This window comes from Schistocerca serialis, chromosome 12, assembly GCF_023864345.2.
Source record: "Schistocerca serialis cubense isolate TAMUIC-IGC-003099 chromosome 12, iqSchSeri2.2, whole genome shotgun sequence".
NCBI lineage: Eukaryota > Metazoa > Arthropoda > Insecta > Orthoptera > Acrididae > Schistocerca > Schistocerca serialis.
This window is the reverse complement of record NC_064649.1, coordinates 162,945,607-162,964,269: the sequence shown is the minus strand read 5'-3', so window position 1 is coordinate 162,964,269 and position 18,663 is coordinate 162,945,607. Positions and strand designations below refer to the sequence as shown.

General features: G+C 45.0%; 1 protein-coding gene across 2 annotated transcripts in view; it reads right to left on the bottom strand.

Annotated features, from left to right (window-relative positions):
• The window catches only part of LOC126428038 (aminopeptidase Ey-like), a 417,011-nt gene that overhangs the window by 71,811 nt on the left and 326,537 nt on the right, over positions 1-18,663 (bottom strand). For both annotated transcript variants that reach the window (XM_050089916.1, XM_050089915.1), the window contains exons 9-10: positions 11,079-11,286; positions 4,849-5,132 (exon numbers count right to left, since the gene is read on the bottom strand). In XM_050089916.1, the coding sequence (XP_049945873.1) occupies positions 4,849-5,132; positions 11,079-11,286 (492 nt within the window). The remainder of the gene's footprint in view (positions 1-4,848; positions 5,133-11,078; positions 11,287-18,663) is intronic.

The following is an 18,663-nucleotide window of genomic DNA, read 5'->3' as shown; positions in this document are numbered from 1 at the left end:
CTCTTGTTCGCACTGACGGCACTTTGAACAGTGGACGCTACATTTCAGATGTGTTAAGACCCGTGGCTCTACCCTTCGTTCGATCCCTGCGAAACCTTACATTTCAGCAGGATAATGCACGACCGCATGTTGCAGGTCCTGTACGGCCTTTTCTGGATACAGAAAATGTTCGACTCCTGCCCTGGCCAGCACATTCTCCAGATCTCTCACCAATTTAAAACGTCTTGTTAATGGTGGCCGAGCAACTGGCTCGTCACAACACGCCAGTCACTATCCGTGATGAACTGTGGTGTCGTGTTGAAGCTGCATGGGCAGCTGTACGTGTAGACGCCATCCAAGCTCTGTTTGACTCAATGCCCAAGCGTATCAAGGCCGTTATTACGGCCAGAGGTGGTTGTTCTGGGTACTGATTTCTCAGGATCTATGCACCCAAATTGCGTGAAAATGTAATCACATGTTAGTTCTAGTATAATATATTTGTCCAATGAATACCCGTTTAACATCTGCATTTCTTCTTGGTGTAGCAATTTCAATGGCCAGTAGTGTATTATGTGCTATATTTGGTTTGCACTTCTATCTAGATCACATACTAAAAGGAAATAGCTAATAAATGAATAAATAAATGGCCTGTGGTTAATCAAAGGACTCCAGAAAAGTAGTTTGAGGGGCCTACAGAAGTTACAGGGGCCAAACCGGGACAATGCGCCCGCGTTATCCTCGGCTGTCCTCGTGGTTGCACTCTGTGCAGGTGGTGGTGAACTTTGAACCCAACATCTGAGTCAAGTGATGGGTGGCAAAAGACTGAGCTTCTGCCATTACATGCTATTCCAAGCTTTCAGTTACAGGTTTTTTCCTTTGATAGCTGAAACCAAGCAATGATTGTAACAATTCAGTGAACTGTTGTATTTGTAGTCATGTTGAAAGACGTGCACTTCGTTCACCATTCTGTGCTCGCATTTCATATTTCTAATTCCAGCATTCTGTTATTCGGTAAAATAATAATTCAGGCAATATTAATAACTTCTATTTGTTGCCTGATTTACTTGACGATTTTTACAGTTTGTCTCACACTGATCTGTGAGAGGAGCTTGGCGGGAATTTTCTTTATTTATGGGAGAGAGTAGCTGTCTTCCTAGCAGCTATGATGGCTTCCCGTTTCCCATCCTTTTTCCGATCGCCAGGGTAGCACGAGGTGTCGTTTGAAAGTTCAGCAGTGGCCCAAGTTTCTCCTGTTCTCAGTTCCCCAACCTGCCTTACCAACCTTGTAACTGCTAATCCTGCTCGATTTTAACGTCGCGAGGTCGCCTCCCTGTGAAATTGCGGCCCTATGATTGGCCAGTTGAGGGTGGGCCAACCGCCCTCCGCGAGTGGGTGGTGGACAAAGGGCCGGTAGCTGGCAGTTCCGGTGTGGCCGGAGGCGCCGCTTCCAGGAGGTGAAGTTCGGTGAGTATGAGCGCCGACGTGCACTGCAGATTCGCGCCCTGCGGCCCACAGGGAACCTTGTAGGTCACTGTGAACAGTTTCGCGTCTTGCGGGTTTTATTCCTTTAGTACGGGAGGCTACCTAGCTACTCACGCACAGTAGCATCATTCTCAGTCTTTGGCTGATTTGTGGTGGTGGTCGTTGCATGCCTGCAACCCCTTCCTTTAGTAAACTGGCCCCCACTTGATAATACGGCGATCGTTACTAAAATTCCTTTTCTCCTGCTGTCGTGGCTTGTTATGAACGTTCGTGGGGGGCAGGCTGCTGAACTCGAATGTTTCTTCCTCCCACCCCCATTTGGTTGTACTATTGTTCGATTTTCAACTGTTAAATAAATGAGTCCTTTAATCTTACATTCTCCCTTTCATTACGTGGAATCACCCCTAGTGTCACAGAATAATGCAGAAGTTTAACGGTTGCTATAAGGTCGTGCAGGTCTCGCGCCACTAACGATAGGATAGAGATTCAATATCGCGCGCCTGGCACCGACAATAGTAACGATCATTTTCTATTACTCCCCACTGATGAACTGGGAAGTGTTCACGGCTCAGTGTGACTACGTGAGCACTAAATCCTCTTGATGTGGTGAAAGTAGTGGCCTCTGTTTAGCCTTGCTGGTTTAGACAAAAAATATCAAAAATCACAGCCCCTACAGCAATGAATAGTAACCTGTAAAATAAAAACGAGCCACCGCTTTCAATGTGCAATAGTACAGTTAGCCTAATTTCTCTGCAATTCGCAGTACTAATGCGATGGTTCTCCGAATTTCAGAGAAATTAGGCTAACTGTACTATTGCACATGTATTCAAATACAACAGTATTAATGCGATGGTTGACCGCGGTAGCGTTCTCGCTTCCCGAGCACGGGGTCCCGGGTTCGATTACCGGTGGGGTCAGGGATTTTCACCTGCCTCGAGATGACTGCGTGTTGTGTCGGCTTCTTCATCATCATTCATCCCCATTACGGTCGCAGGAAGGCAACGGCAAACCACATCCGCTAGGACCTTGCCTAGTACAGCGGTGCGGGTCTCCCGCATCGACCCCTACGCTCTGACAAATAGTACTGGAGTTGATCATCAGCAATGCCACGGTTACGAATTTACGTTCAGCTGGTGGAAGGATGACTGTCTATTTGGAACATTGTATTTACAGTTCTTTCTTTACACAAACAGCAGAATTACAGTTATTCAGTGAATTCCTGTCTTTCTTCCACTATTATTCATTTGGTTCATCGTTTGCACTAGAGTAGAAGACAAAATACCACTTTGGCAGGAAGCATCTACTCTCCTGACGGTTCTTCAATTATACAGTTGTGGTCCCGGCGGAGGTTCGACTCCTCCCTCGGGCGTGGGTGTGTCTGTTTGTCCTTAGCATAATGTAGGTTAGGTAGTGTGTAAGCTTAGGGACTGATGACCTTAGCAGTTAAGTCCCATAAGATTTCACACATTTCAACATTTTTCAAGTCCCTGGACTGAAGACCACAACAACAACAACTTGGAGCAGAACAATGACATAGCCTCAGACGTAAGTGAAGCAGGTGGCAGACTTCCAGCTCTTTGGATGGAACCATTAAGATTGTTTGTAAAATACTTGTGTGACCCATCTCAAAATACTGCTCAAGCGTGTGGGACCTGTGACAAATAAGCGTAACAGGTGATGATATATCTATACAGAGAAGGTCAGCATGAATGGTCACAGGATACTCTGACCGACTGGAGAGTGTCACAGATATCTTGAGTAACGTGACATGGCAGATATGTCAAGGTATGCGTCAAGTGTTCTGTGAAAGCAAGCCTACTAGCAAAGTTTCAAGGACGAAATAGTGAATTAGGAACGTACAGTCCATTAATTTAAGTTCGCTAGTCGGCTCTCCAAGTCTGAGTCGATAAAAGTCGGAAGGCTTCAGTCATTCAGTACTGTGTAAGGCAGGCAGTGTCGTCTACTGGTTACTGGTTCGTGATTCATCTGTCTTGTAATGTTTCCTTTCCTTCTCATAACTTTATGTAACTGATGAAGTGCACAGTTCTTTATTGAACACGTAATATCAATTACATTTACGAGGACAATGTTTAAGAAATGGTTCAAATGGTTGAAATGGCTCTAAGCACTACGGGACTTAGCATCTGACGTCAGCAGTCCCCTAGAACTTAGAACTACTTAAACCTAACTAACCTAAGGACATCACACAAATCCATGCCCGAGGCAGGATTCGAACCTGCAACCATGGCAGCAGCGCGGTTCTGGACTGAAGCGCATAGAACAGCGTTTAAGTGACTTTTACATCTGTGCTTAATTTCTGAAGCCAAAGCACAGGTTTGGGTTGACACCCTGGAGAAGGAAGGCGTATCTCGTTCGGAGCACACAGTTCCTCACCCCGCGGTGGCTTATGTGTGGTTCAGACTCGTTTCCTCTACTCCTTCAATCCGCTCCAGTAATCGGCCAACTTCCCGTGAACACATCAAACGAATATGCTACAGCCTTCTGTGTATCGCTGCTGTAGAGACTGCCCAGACAGTATTAGACTAATTAGATGTAGGCAGTCTTTTTTTCCCATTTCCATGTGAGAATGGAAATGTGAAAATGAAGTCCCATGCTTCTTTACAGAGCGTAGGGGAACGATGCGGGAGACCCGCGCCGCCTTACTAGGCAACGTCCTAGCGGAGGTGGTTTGCCGTTGCCTTCCTCCGACCGTAATGGGGATGAATGATGATGGTGAAGACGACACAACAACACCCAGTCATCTCGAGACTCCGACCGTAATGGGGATGAATGATGATGATGAAGACGACACAACAACTCCCAGTCATCTCGAGACAGGAAAAATTCCTGACCCCGCCGGGAATCGAACCCGGAACCCCGTGCTCGGGAAGCGAGAACGCTACCGCGAGACCACGAGGGGCGGACCCATGTGAGAATAGAGGGATACTAATACGAGTCACAATGTACTCTGCCATGTACTCCTCATACGTTTTTTAACATTTCCATTTCCAAATGCTGTTAATTTAAAAGTTACACCTATTGCTGCAGATAAAAGAACAGAAAAGAAATACAAAGGACTAACGAAGAAAAGAAACAGAAGAAACAAGTAAAAAGAAACATACAAAACTAAAACAAAGCAAAACAATATGAATGAGAAACAAAGAAAAAATAAAATAAATAAAATGAAAAGCATGCCTTCACATGGCGGGACAAGGGCAACAGTGCGATGAGAGGTGGGAACTGGGAGGGAGCTGAGAGAGATCCCTTTCGACTTCACACCCAATCACAGCAGCTAAGAGGCTAACAAAGACTCGTCTTATGATTCGGATGGTGTACCAAAAAGAATACAGCAGGGGTTTGACAGGTCCGAACAGAGGCACGACGTACCCGGAACAGGCCGAAGCTGGCGGTGCGCCGCACCAGGCGGTAGATGTTGGAGAGCCCGGAGAAGGCGGCCTTCCAGGGCAGGTAGTCTGGCTCGCGCTGCAGGTAGGTCAGCAGGGAGAGCGCGTGCTCGTAGGGCAGGTCGCCGCTCCACGCGAGCGCGAGTGCGTCCCCCAGCAGCTGCGCGCGGCTCAGCCTGTCGATCCCCGACTTGCTGGGGTCGGAGCCCTTCAGCGCCTCGGCCAGCAGCATCCAGCCACGCGAGTCGTACAGCACCCGATACAGGCCTACGGCACGTCGACATCACGCGACACTGTGCATTTGTGCTGAGCAGGTGCAGATCCAACTGTGGAGGTCATGAACATCCCCCCAAAAACACATTTCTGTGGAAACGTATACGGTTTGTTTTACTATTACAAGTATAAACGACTGGGGTGACGAGAAGACTGCTAGGTAGCAGTCTTGGAAGTGGTGTAAGGAAAATTCTACAGGAAAAGCTAAGTTGATTGGTTCGTCCGTTTGTTGATTTGCGGGAGGGGGGGATTTAACAGCGAGATCATCAGCCCCATTGAATCAGAGGAGGATGGGAAAGGAAGTCGGCTGTGCCCTTTCGAAGGAACCATCTCGGCATTTCCTGAAGTGATTTAGAGAAATCGTGGAAAACCTAAATCGGGATGGCCGGACACAGGTTTGAACCGTCACCTTTCCAAATGCGGGTCCACTGCGCCGCCTCGTTCAGTAAAAAGTTAAGTGTAGACTACCAGGTCACATACGCTGTCAAACCGAAGCCCAAGTTGAACCAGGTGACTGAAAGCTTTGCGGCTTTGTGGAGAGATTTTGATGAAGAAGATGAGGTGCTTGTAGCAGCAGGAACTAGGAACGGTCTGGCTAATAACTTAGGGTATAGTACTGAAGGTGATCCTGAGAAAACAGGAGAGCAAGCAACACACACTCGTGTGAGGTTAACAAACAGAATGCAAAAGCTTTGGATGAAGAATTAAAACAATTCTGAAAAACTAGGAACAACAATCACTGAGTCCCACAACGTTCAATTTTGGATCCACTCCAATTCCTTACACAGGATGTTTCAAAAAGAGTTTTACAAACTTTGGGGATACTTTCCTGCAACAAAACAAGAAAAAATTCATATTATCATGTGTCCAAAAATACTTCGTTTTGGAGTTATTAATGAAAATTTACAGTTCATGTGATCAGAGCTCATCAACCCATAAACTCGTAATAAATGCTCGAAATGTCCCTTCTTCCTTATAAACATGCATAAACTCGTCGAATCATGGACTGTAGCACCCTTTCAACCTGACAGTTTCGAATCGTTTTGCAGACTTCCATGATATGTCGATGAACAGTTTCTGCACCCAGGTGGTTTGCTGCATAAACCAGTTGTTTAAGGTGCCACCAGATGTAACAATACAAAGGACTGAGGTGAGGAGAATAATGTGCAGGCCACGGAACTGATCATGCACTACCTATCAATCTGTCATTGTAGGTACCAACCACTGAGACCCAAATGTGCAAGAGCTGCTCCATGCATAAACCACATGTTTCTTCTGCTTTTCAGGGACAGATCGTGGAGATGATAAAGATACATGAGTTGCTCCTGAAGTATCCTCCTTGCTGATCATGGAGATGTAACGCTTGTCTTGCACTGATACCCAGCTGTTCTTCGACAGCCATTACAACGTGCTCTTGCTGGTCAGGTGTTCAAACAACACACGGCTTATGATGCTACAGCACCTGTCTCGGCAGTGTGACAGTACACAGCACCAGAGGCTGGATGACTTGGCAGTCTTCAGTCTAGTGCCATTTGATACAACCCTGCAACCTCGTGTCCATTACTGTTTGCACAGCCGCTGCTCACGAAATGAACATCCTGCTGCGTTTTAACTGAGCACTTTCAGTTAACTCATTATTTTTCATACATGTAGACAATGGACACACTGAACGTAGATGAATGACTAATGTAGCCACATGTCCGTGGCACCATGAGTCAAACAGGTACATGGACAGCTGAAGCTCTTTGGTTGTACCTAGAAAGCCGTTTAATGTCAACTTTCATTAATGGCTCGAAAACGGATTTTCGGGCATATGTGTAAATGAGCTTTTTTTCTTGTTTTGGTGTAATGGCTCCATCCCCAAAGTTGGTAAATTATGTGAATGACTTTCCAAGTAATATTTGTCAATCAGAATTGACACCTTTTGCAAACCAAACAAGTATTGTAATAAATCCCATTACAGAGAAAACAACAGAAGAAATTGTTAATGATGTTCTTGAAGAAATTATTAAATGGTTCCCTTAACTGTGAGTAAACAGAATGTCCATAGTCCTGTAGAACAAGTAGAGCCATATCAACACCTGATGTAGCATCTGAACAAGAATCAGTAAACAGGGTACAGTGCTCAAAATATTTGGGCGTACATATTGATGAAAACTTGAACTGGAACAAGCTTAGTACTGAGCTTCTAAAACAAGCAAGTTCTGTTCTTTTTGCTCTCCATATAATTGGTGGTACCGGAAACAAACAAATGAACTTCCTGGCATATTTTGCCTATTTCCAGTCAATGATGTCTTATGGAATTGTTTTCTGGGGTAACTGTGATTGCGCTAAGTCTAGCGGTAAGAATAGTATATGCTGTTCATCTGCAGTGGTCATGTACGTACGTCTTCAAGGAGTTAGGCATTTTGACTGTACCATCAGGATACATATATTCGCTAGAAGAACTCGTCACCAATAATGTACAACAATTTAATGGGAATAGTGATGCATATACTACAATACAAGAGGAAAAGATGATATATATCACCCATTATTAAAACTAGCAGTGGCTTACAAAGGCGTTCAATATGTAGCAGCAAAAGAGTTTGATCATTTGCTCAATAACGTAAAACATCGCACAGATAGCGAAGCAAGATTTAAATGAATCCTAATTTAAGTTCAACCGGACATCTCGTTCGGTTATTTATTTAAAAACTGATAGTTCACAAAAAAGTTAGTTTTTAGTGGAGTTGCATGAGCAGAACCAAAAATAATATGTTCTGCAATGTTAATACTAATCACGTATACATATGTAGTAAAGTGACTCCTTCGCCATCGTTTGGATACAAGAATCGCTTAGATGATTACGGAATATGTAACTAACCAATAATGAAACAAACCCTTTAGGGATCGTAAAACCGATGTGGTTTTCCCAACATGACGCATTATGGCTGAGTTTATAAACGCCATATAACAGAGTCCCCAAGGATCCAAGCTAGAGATGTGCACTTGAGGACGAACACATCACAAAAGGTGGTCCACGTGCCACCACTCATGTGAGGACGGGTTTCCTCACGTCTCGTCGTCGATTAACCATAGACTCAAAAATCCCAGGCGTAGTACAAGGCATAAAGAAACAATCGAAGTAAACAAGCAGCAGATTGCGTGCCATGTAAATATAGGGGTAAAAACTGTTAGGAAACAGAGATGAATGTCACACACATCAGTCCCTCCTAACAACGCATATTTTGAGAATGGGTGAAGCAACAGGCACTGCGGCGACTATAACTGATATGAAATACATGGTAATTGCTAATGTGGGCAACAGTTAGCTGTATAATAGAACGATGAGAATGCAGATTTGTGGCAGACTAGGATTTGAACCCAGATTTGCCACTTATCGCGAGTGGTCCCCTCAACCATTAGGCTATCCCAACATAACTCATGGCCAGACCCAAACTTCCATATGTCGTCAACCATGCGCCTATAACCTGTACTCACACATCCACTGTGTATATTCCCATACAAGGGAGGCATTTTACCTGAAAGTTGCTTGCCCAGAATGGCAGATCAATATGACATTACTGTGTTACTCCGAATTACAGTGCAGTGTTCCTTCAGCCATGCATGCAGGTCCGAAGAAACTGCGGCGACTACACCCATTATGAAGGAACACTGAGTCATAATTCAGAATAAGACAGGCACTGCAATATCATATTTATCTGCTGGCACCGTCCAAGCGATTTTCAAGTAAAATGTGTCCTCCACAGGAGAGTACACATAACGGATGTAAGAGTACTGGTTATAGATGCACAGTTGACAACATATGGTACGGAAGTTTGGGTTCAAATGGCTCTGAGCACTTCGGGACTTAACATCTGAGGTCATCAGTCACCTAGAACTTAGAACCACTTAAACCTAACCAGCCTAAGGACATCACACACATCCATGCCCGAGGCACGATTCGAACCTGTGACAATAGCAGTCGCGCGGTTCCGGACTGAAGCGCCTAGAACCGCTCGGCCACAGCGGCCGGCGAAGTTTGGGTCTGGCTGTGAGCCATGCTCAGATAGCCTAATGGTAAGGCGACTGCTTGCAATAAGGGGGAAAACCGGGTTCAAGCCCAAGTTGGCTGATTGATTTGTGTGTGTGTGGGCGGGGAGGGGGGGGGGGAGAGACCAAACAGAGAGGTCATGAGTCCCATTGGTTTACGGAAGGAAGTTTAAACGAACCATCTCAACACTTGCTGGAAGCGATTTAGGGAAATCACGGGAAACCTAAATCAGTGTGGCCGGACATGGGTTTGAACCATTGTCCTGCTGAGTGGGAGTCCAGAATGCTAATCACTGCGCCACCTCGTTCGGTTGAGCCCAAGTTCGGCAGAAATTTTCATTAAGGTGATTCAGATACACAGCTGATGGTTGTCTACATTCGCAGCTGCGAATACATTTCATGGTTTTCTTTCTTGTTGCACTTGCAAATGGAGTGACAAATAAACGACTGTACGAGCTATGATTTCTCTCATCTTGTCGTTGTGGTCCTTACTTCAAATTTACTGAGAGAGCAGTGGAATCGTCCTCCAGCCAGTCTCAGACGCCGGTTCTCTAAATACTCTGAATACTGCCTTGTAGGAAGAAAGTCCTCTTCCCTCCTAGGATTCGAATTTGAGTTCCCAAAGCATATCCATACCACTCTCATGGATAGGTTGTATGCAAATGACGCTGTCGTTTATCGACTAGTAAATTCATCCAAACAAATCGCAAGACGAATTAGAAAATATATCGATATGGTGCGAAAATTGGCAATTGACCCTAAATAACGAAAATGTGAGGTTATCCACATGAGTGCTTAAAGGAATCCATTGAACTTCGGTTACACGATAAATCAGTCAAATATAAAGGTCGTAAATTGAACTAAATACCTAGTAATAAGAATTACGAACAACTTGAATTGGAAGTAAATGTTGTGGGGAAGGCTAACAAAAGACTACGTTTTATTGGCAGAATACTTAGAGAATGTAACAGATCTTCTAAAGAGACTGTCTACACTACGCTTGTCCTTCACCTTTTAGAATACTGCTGTGCAGTGTGGGATTCTTACTGAACAGGTTTGGCAGAGTACATCGACAAAGTTCAAAGAAAGGCAGCGCGTTTTGTTTTATCGCGAAATAGGGAAGAGAGTGTCACTGAAATGACACAAGATTAGGAGTTGACATCGTTAAAACAAAAGAGTTTTTCGTTGCAGCGAAATCTTCTCACGAAATTTCAATCACTAACTTTCTCCTCCAAATGCGAAAATGTTTTTTGGACCTCAAACTAATAGGGGGAGAAACGATCACCATAATAAAACCAGAGCTCACACCAAAAGATATAGATGTTGGTTTTTCCGCATACTGTACGACATTGGAATAATACAGAATTATTGTGAAGGTGGTTTGATGAACCCTCTGCTAGGCACTTAAATGTGATTTTCAAAATATCCACATAGATGTAAATGTAGATTCTGACTGAAATGACCGGTTACAAACCCAGCAGATCTTTTTTTTTATTCTATGTCTTTTTTTATTCTATGTCTTGCATTAATCCGACCTCGTGGGGTCCCAAACACTCGAGCAGTATTCAAGTACTCAAGAATGGGTCGCACTAGTGTGGTCTTCTTCATAGATGAGCTACACTTTTCTAAAATTCTCCCAATAAACTGAAGTCGACCACTGGCCATTTGCAATTTTAGGTGGTTGAATGATTTTTTTCTAAGACCAGCAATTATATGGAGAGTAAAAGTAGCTGGAGTTAGCTGTTTAATCAGCTGAGTAATACAGTTCTTCCAGTTCATTCTACCCTGCTTGCTGGCCCCCATTTACACTCTACATCAAGTGTCGCAATGCCTGCCAGAGAGTGGGAAGCGGCCGCAGTGCAGACAGTAGCGCCGGCCCCGGCACAGAGCCCTGTGGAGACCCACCGGTGGCGTGGACGTTGAGCAGCACCCAGTCGCCCTCGGCAGCATCCAGTGGCAGCGTCAGCACGTTCGGCCGGCCCCGGTCGCAGTGCAGCCACACTCTGCGCACCTCGTGTGGGTCGCGAGCCGACGTGTACGTCACCGGCACCTCCCAGCATTGCGAGACGTTCGAGCGCCGAACGTCCGACGGTTGGTACGACAGGTACCTGACCTGCAGACACACAGCACTGCACATGTACTCAGGGCGGGGGACTCGAAGAGAAACGAGGCATTCATACATTGTGCCGATGGCTCCCACTTTTCTGTAATTCCATTTCGTGTGAATGGAATAGAACTGGTGCTGGATGAAGACGTGAACAAAATACACTGAAGAGCCAAAGAAACTGGTTCACCTGCCTAGCATCATGTAGGACCCCTGCGACCATGCAGAAGTGCCACAAGCCGACCTGGCATGGACTCGACTAATGTCTAAAGTAGTGTTGCAGGGACCTGACACCATGAATCCTGCATGGCTGTCCGTAAATCCGGGCGAGTACGAGGGGGTGGAGATCTCTTCTGAACATCACGTTGCAAGGCATCCCACATATTCTCAAAAATGTTCATGTATGGGAAGTTTGGTGTCCAGCAGAAGTGTTTAAACTCAGAATAGTGTTTCTGGAGCCACTCTGTAGCAATTCTGGGTGTGTGGCAGACGCATTGCCCTGGTGGAATTGCCCAAGTCCGTCACAATGCACAATGGACATGAATGGATGCAGATGATCAGACAGGATGCTTACGTACGTGTCAGCTGTCAAGAGTCATATCTAGACGTATCAGAAGTCCCATATCACACCAACTTCACACGCCCTACACCAGTACAGAGCCTCCACCAGCTTGAATAGTTCTCTGCTGACATGTAGGGTCCATTGATTCATGAGGTTGTCTCCATACCCATACACCTGCATCTGCTTGATACAATTTGAAACGAGACTCGTCCGCCAGTCAACATGTTTTCAGTCATCAACAGTCCAATGTCTGTGTTGACAAGCCCAGTTGAGGTGTAGAGCTTTGTGTCGTGCAATCATCAAGGTTACAAGCCTGGGCCTTCAGCTCCGAAAACCCATATCGATGATGTTTCATTGAGTGGTTCACACGCCCACACATCTGGATGGCCCAGCATGGAAATCTGCAGCTATTTGCGGAAGGAGTGCACTTTTGTCACACTGGACGATTCTCTTCAGTGGTCGTTGGTCCTATTCTTGCAGGATCTTTTTCCGGTCGCAGCGATGTCGGTGGTTTGATATTTTCTCGAATTCCTGATATTCACAGTCGCTCGCGAAATGGTCGTGCGGGATAATCCCTACTTGATCGCTACACCACGTTCAAAGTCACTTAAATCTTGATAACCTGCTATTTAAGCTGTAGTAACCGACCTAACAACTGCACCAGACATTTGTCGTCTTATATGGGCGTTGCCGACCGCTGCGCCGTATTCTGCCTGTTTACATATTTCTGTATTTGAATACGCATGTCGATATCAGTTTCTTTGGCGCTTCAGTGCATATACCACCAGCCATATTTTTATTTAATAATTTGATTTAGCCACCAGTTGTAGTGCGTCATTGGCACCGTCTCCAGGACCCTATACGCATAACCAGGTAAGTCACCCAGTTGTTTGTGTTTTTATAGGGGCCATTTATCCACCTGGTTTCCATTCACCTCTAACAAGGTGTGAAAGGCCCACGTCGCTCGATAAGTTTATAGGAAGTCTACAGAAACCAGCTGGACAAGTGGTCCCTATAATAACAGAAACGACTGGATGAATTACCTAGTTTCATGTAGATGGTGCCAATGAGGCAACGAAACTCATTTTTGTCACTTGAGACGATGAACTACAGTATGGACAGAGATAACGGGCTATCGAGAGAGGAGAACGTGGAGCATGAAGTGACTCTTTGGAAGGGATGCATGTGGCGAATCACGAATGTTATTTTATGTGCTAGGATTCATAATTTGGTTTCGTGTGTATTTACGTTTTTGGAAGTAAACTGGAACTATATTGAACTTTTAAACATTAAAGATTCTCATCATATTCATGGACGTTAAACGCAGACAAGAGTACATAAATGAAATCAGCACTGATAGTGACACTCACGAAGCATTTCCCTTTTTTTTGTGATAATTACTACTTTCAGAAGTACAGGGTTGATTATCATGACAGGGAAGTTTCTTATATTATTTTAATTTCATCCAGCACCAATCTAAACCAAATAAATTTCCTGAACATCATTAATAATATCGAGTAGAATAATTATCAGATTTGAATTTCATAAACAGGAGCTTATTAATAACAAACGTAGTTACTGTACTCATGATTCATCTGAAGGAACTAGTGAGTGACTAAGAACTTGAAGGACTCCGTCTGTTTGGGTATTTGTTGTATTTTCATGTATTATACTCCCACCTGTTGCAGAGTTTATTCAGGTTGAATAAAAGGTATTCCGTTCTATTTCGCCATGTTTCCTTGCCAGTCCATACTAATATTATAAATGAGAAATCACCCTGTCCGTTACGTTTTCACGACTAAATCGCTGAACCGATTTCGATGAAACTTGCTGTGGAGATAGCCTGGACGCTGAGGAATAACTAGGCGGCTTTGGGAAGTATATACGAGCGAAGTGGGTTTAGGAGTCTTGTTCTGGGGGTTCCATACAAACTTAATTGTGTATGTATTCTGTTGATGCATAAGTTCATAGCGTTTTCCCTTTTCCAACGAACACAACAGATTCGCATAACAGAGATTTTAGTGAACAATAACACATTGTCCTTCACTATTTACAACAGCGTGCCAGTGCCGAGGCAACTTTCTGATTCCACGGCTGCAGATATCACAGGGTTTTGAGGCGAAGAGCTCATCGAGGCGTGTTCGGAGCAAGTTTCCATCTGGGAAGCTAGTTTCTCTAAGTACTGAGCGATAGAGAGGGCAAAAGACAAAAATTTGCGGGCTCGAGGCCAGGTGAATAAGGTGGGTGCGGAGTTACTTCCACAAGAAACTCCTGTATAGTGTTTGTTGTTAGTCTAACAGAAAGCCGGCGGGCTTTATCACGGAGTAACGTTACTTCAAGCAGTCTTCCTGTTCGCTGTTCTCGGACTGCTTCTGCTAGGCGTCTCAGTTGTTGACAGTGAACACCAGCAGTGGTGGTTACACCTCGGGGAAGCAATCTGTAGTACACTACACTGCTACTGTTCCACCAGACGCCTGACATTATGTTTTGTGGATACACACAGATCTTTGCACAGGCAGCTGCTGCTTTGTTTGAGCTCAACCATAGTTTTCTTTTCCTTGTGTTAGCATAGAGACACCGTTTCTCATCGCCAGTGACGATCCAGGATTGGAGCGGTCGGTGTTGTTCACGAGCCAATTGATGATGAGCAAAAACAGATATGCCAATATGGCCACCCACTGATTTTTGTGATTTTGGCTTATATCATGTGGTACCCATATACCCGATGTTTGATACTTCCCCATTACTTGCAAATCTCGCATGAGAGGGAATGGTCACAGTTCATCACATTTGCCAGTTCTCGACTACAGTGACATGGCTCATTGTGGATTAATGAGTTTAAACGATCTTCATCAATTCCGGAAGGTCTTCCCGAATGTAGAGAGTCATTAATGTCAAAACGGTCCTCCACAAAACGAGAAAACCATTTCCCTGTCGTCCTCTGTCCAACGGTATTATCTCCATACATGGTGCAAAAAGTTTCTGGTTGCCTCAGATGCTGTCACCCCTCTACTGAACTCAGACACAAGAATGTGTCGGAAATGTTTCTACTTATCAATATGGGACCCCATTTTATAGCGTCGATAGCCCCATTCACTATCTCCAAATCACCAAACGCCAATATGTAAACCCAAATAGCGACACTCAATCGCAAATAAAAAATGGCAATTGACAAATAAGCCCATAAGAACTGGAACACCAAGATGCTAGATGGACTTGTGCATCAAACTAATACATAGTTCATCAACACATTTTGATGAGTGAGTTTGTTGACTGCGTTGACTTAGAAGCTTACATTTTTTTACACCTCCAAGAGACAGTTGGTCTTGGTATTTGATATGTGGTCCTGCCAAAATCTGTCTGAATGCACTGCTCAGTGGCCACATCGCTGTGCAATGTAGCAGTTTGGGGTGGGGGGGGGGGGGGCACGCACATAACAAGCAAACCTAACCCAAACTTGCAGACAACTGTGGGCAGCTGACGGTATTGCACATACAATAGATCACTTACAATTAATAAAATGCTCCGGGATATTACTCCACGGTCAAGTGGATTTCGGCTTAAAACCCAACGTTTCGTCCCTGTGTGCGGAGGACATTTTCGAGGGGGATAGCAGCTTGCTCAAATGTCTGGCCACAGCAAAACTCTGCTTCTGCGTGCTTCCGCACAGTGGCATAATGTCACGTGTTTTGACAACACGAGTGCAACAGGCTGTTATCGACTGCTGTTGCTTGTAAGATGGCAACAACTATACCCCTTGCGTGAAGTAATTAAAGATCACCTAACTCACGTTGAGCGAACAGTAGCGCTGAACAAAAATGACTGACAAGGCACAATGCATCTTGTAGAGGGTATGGTATGGACATATTGGAATAATTAATATCGGGTGATGGTTTTAAATTAATTCATGCGACATGAAAACTTTGTGGAAACGCATCGATTTACTGGAGGCTAGTTTACCCCAGGGAAGTACTCAGAATTGACCGTGGCCGCAGGGGGAGCGGCTAAGGGAAGCGACAATAGGCAGCTTGGAGGGCGGCTCAAGCTCTGAGAAAGCGGTAATGGGGCGCGGCCTCCAGCCACCTTAAGATGAGTGACAGAGAGTGGGTGGTTGACCCTGACCCCATGCTGGTGTACCGGGAAACAGACGGAGAACTTCTACGCCTGTTGATAAATGTCCATCGTCCTGTTTTCTGTGAAACATGCGAGAAAGCCGTGCAAAGCTACGGTGGAGCGGTCAACAGAGGTCAAAATGTGCGTGTTTGTGACTATAGCAACTTCACGCTGAATTCACGGTCTGCAGAGTCTGAACCAAATCAGGGGAAGAGCGACAGAATGAAATACGCCGGCCTCCGATGGGAACGTAGGACCAAGGAATTTGAAGTACTCTCCTGGGAGTCAGAATTCCAGAAAACTTGGTGTTTGTGCAGACGCTAACCTTGCTGGAGGGGAAACCGAGGCAAAGAGCGGACTGTGAAAAATCTCCGTAGAGGCCTTCTGTTCCCAGCTTGCTTAGAGTGCGGACGTCGCGTTCTTTACTCAGCTTGCCTGAGAAAGAGTGAGCATCTCTGCAGTTTACGACTTAGCAAATGGAACGATTGAGCTTGGAGATAGAAAGTTCTGGTTCAGCTATGTACTGAGCGAGATAGCTAGTAGTGAATAGACGAGTGCAGCCTTGCAGCACTACAAGGTTGGCCGACGTCCGCACAACGACGCCGCTCTGCCATGCTGTATTCGGTGATATTGCGCCCGCTCTGGCCACTGATTAATTTGTTGGATCACATCAGCAAAGTTTCCATCAGGGTTTCATGGGCCGTGTGTTGTAGAATTCTTCTCGCACTTCGCATTACGCCTGGGTCAGTCGACAGCAATTACTTTTGAGTTGTCGCACTTTACTCCACGCAAACGCGATTTATTACCACTGCCTGATAGGAGAGTCTTGTAATGTGATGGTTGAAGGTCGGGAGTTAAAATAAATTTGTGCTAATCGACTGCATCTGTTTTCAATCAAGTAGTTGAAATCCCAAGTCACTTTCTTAATTAATTTTATGTTCGACATTTGCATCTTGTGTTCAATAGCTGAATATAACGTCAATGTGCACCCCTTTTTAATTAAAAGTGATCAATTCTGAATAAATTAATGTCAACACTGCCACCACAGTTCAATCAGGAGTCGCAGGGCCATATTACTTTTTTGCGTTATCCGATATTGCGGCAGTTTTGCACTCTCTGTTGATCTGTTAGTCAATTAGTTGGGGTGAACACACGCCGAAACCAGCTAAGTGACAGGTGGGGTGTACATGCTATTGCCCCACAGTCGAAGACTAGTACGCATCTTCTTCAAATGTCAATCAATTTCACGCCCTCCTCCTTTGTACTGGAATTTCTCGTGTGTTTTACAATCTCTACAGCCTCTCTAAATAATCTCTCACAGTATCCACTTATGGCTGCCAGCAGCTGAATGCTATCAAAACGAATCTGGTGGTCTTCTGACTGCAAAGCATGTTCCGTAACAGCTGATCTGTCAGTTTCTCCTCTTCTGTAATTGGCCTTGTACTCCTCTAGTCGTTTCTTGACCATTCTTTCTGTAGGACCCAGCCACACCTCCCCACAACTACAAGGAATGCTACAAATCCCTGCTTTTTCCAGCAGTTTGCGGGCTTCCTTGGAACACTGTAGGTGACCTCGTATCTTCTGTGTGGGTTTGTGGATTACCACGAAGTTCCACTTTTTCGATATTTTTCCTATGCTGTGTCAGTGACGTCCTTAGTTAAAGGCAGGAAAACTTTCAATTTCACTGGCGCTTAATGATCGCTGCGATTTCTACCTGGTAGTCGTAACGCCATTTTCCCTCAGCTAACGAATAACCATTCTTGAGCAATGTATTGGTGAGACGTTTTAATGCTGCATGAAGCAGCTCTGGCTCGCAGATTTTCCTCACTTTATTCGGCAACGTTTTTATGATGCCGCGCTTTTGACAGTATGTGTCAATTGGTGAGCTGTTACGGTCACTGTGGTGGAGTTCTTCATTACAACGTGGCCAGTTGACAATACCTGGATGGCATCACACAGGGAAGAAACATTGGGGAGCTGGAATAAGGAGAAAAAGTGAGTGAGGGGTGTAGCCCTTGAGTCTGCTATCGTGCACATTCACAGGTTTCTGGGATGCAAACACTGCTACCCAAAGGACAGGCGGTGGACCACTGCATTTCATTACAGTAGCAGGACAAGGCTGCTGAATTGTCCAACAGGCAAGAAGAGTCCTGCTTTAAAGGACAGGTAGAATTTCAACCACATTGAACAGAAATGCGATACACACAATGCTGACTGTGGCATAGCACCCGCATGTGAGTAGTCTCTTTACCCAAAGACAAGTGCTTTGTGTTCCACTAGCAACTGCACATTGGCGGCACTGTTGCACTTACAGGGGCAGTCCAATTCACTCTCAGAAATTCGTGTTTTCTGATTTTAAATGTGCCTTTTCTAAACAGCAGTTTCTTTTACTAACAACAGATGCAATATAACCTCCTTTGTCCTCTGTAATTATGAAGATGGTATGTGTTCTTTTGGATACATCCGAAAGAAGAGAGACTATCTCCATATAGTTAAGGCTAACTGGCCATTGACATCCTTCTTCTGTGCTGGATGCACACGCATTGCCCAAACTCTTGTGGGACTCCGTAAGATTGTCTGCTGCGGGTAATGTGTCTAATGGGCAGGGGCACTACAAATGTAGTATGTGGATATTAAGTTGGGAGTGTGGGTTTCACGGGGTGCGTGAAAGGGATAAATCTCTGCAGTCGCACTATCGTCTGTACCCTCGG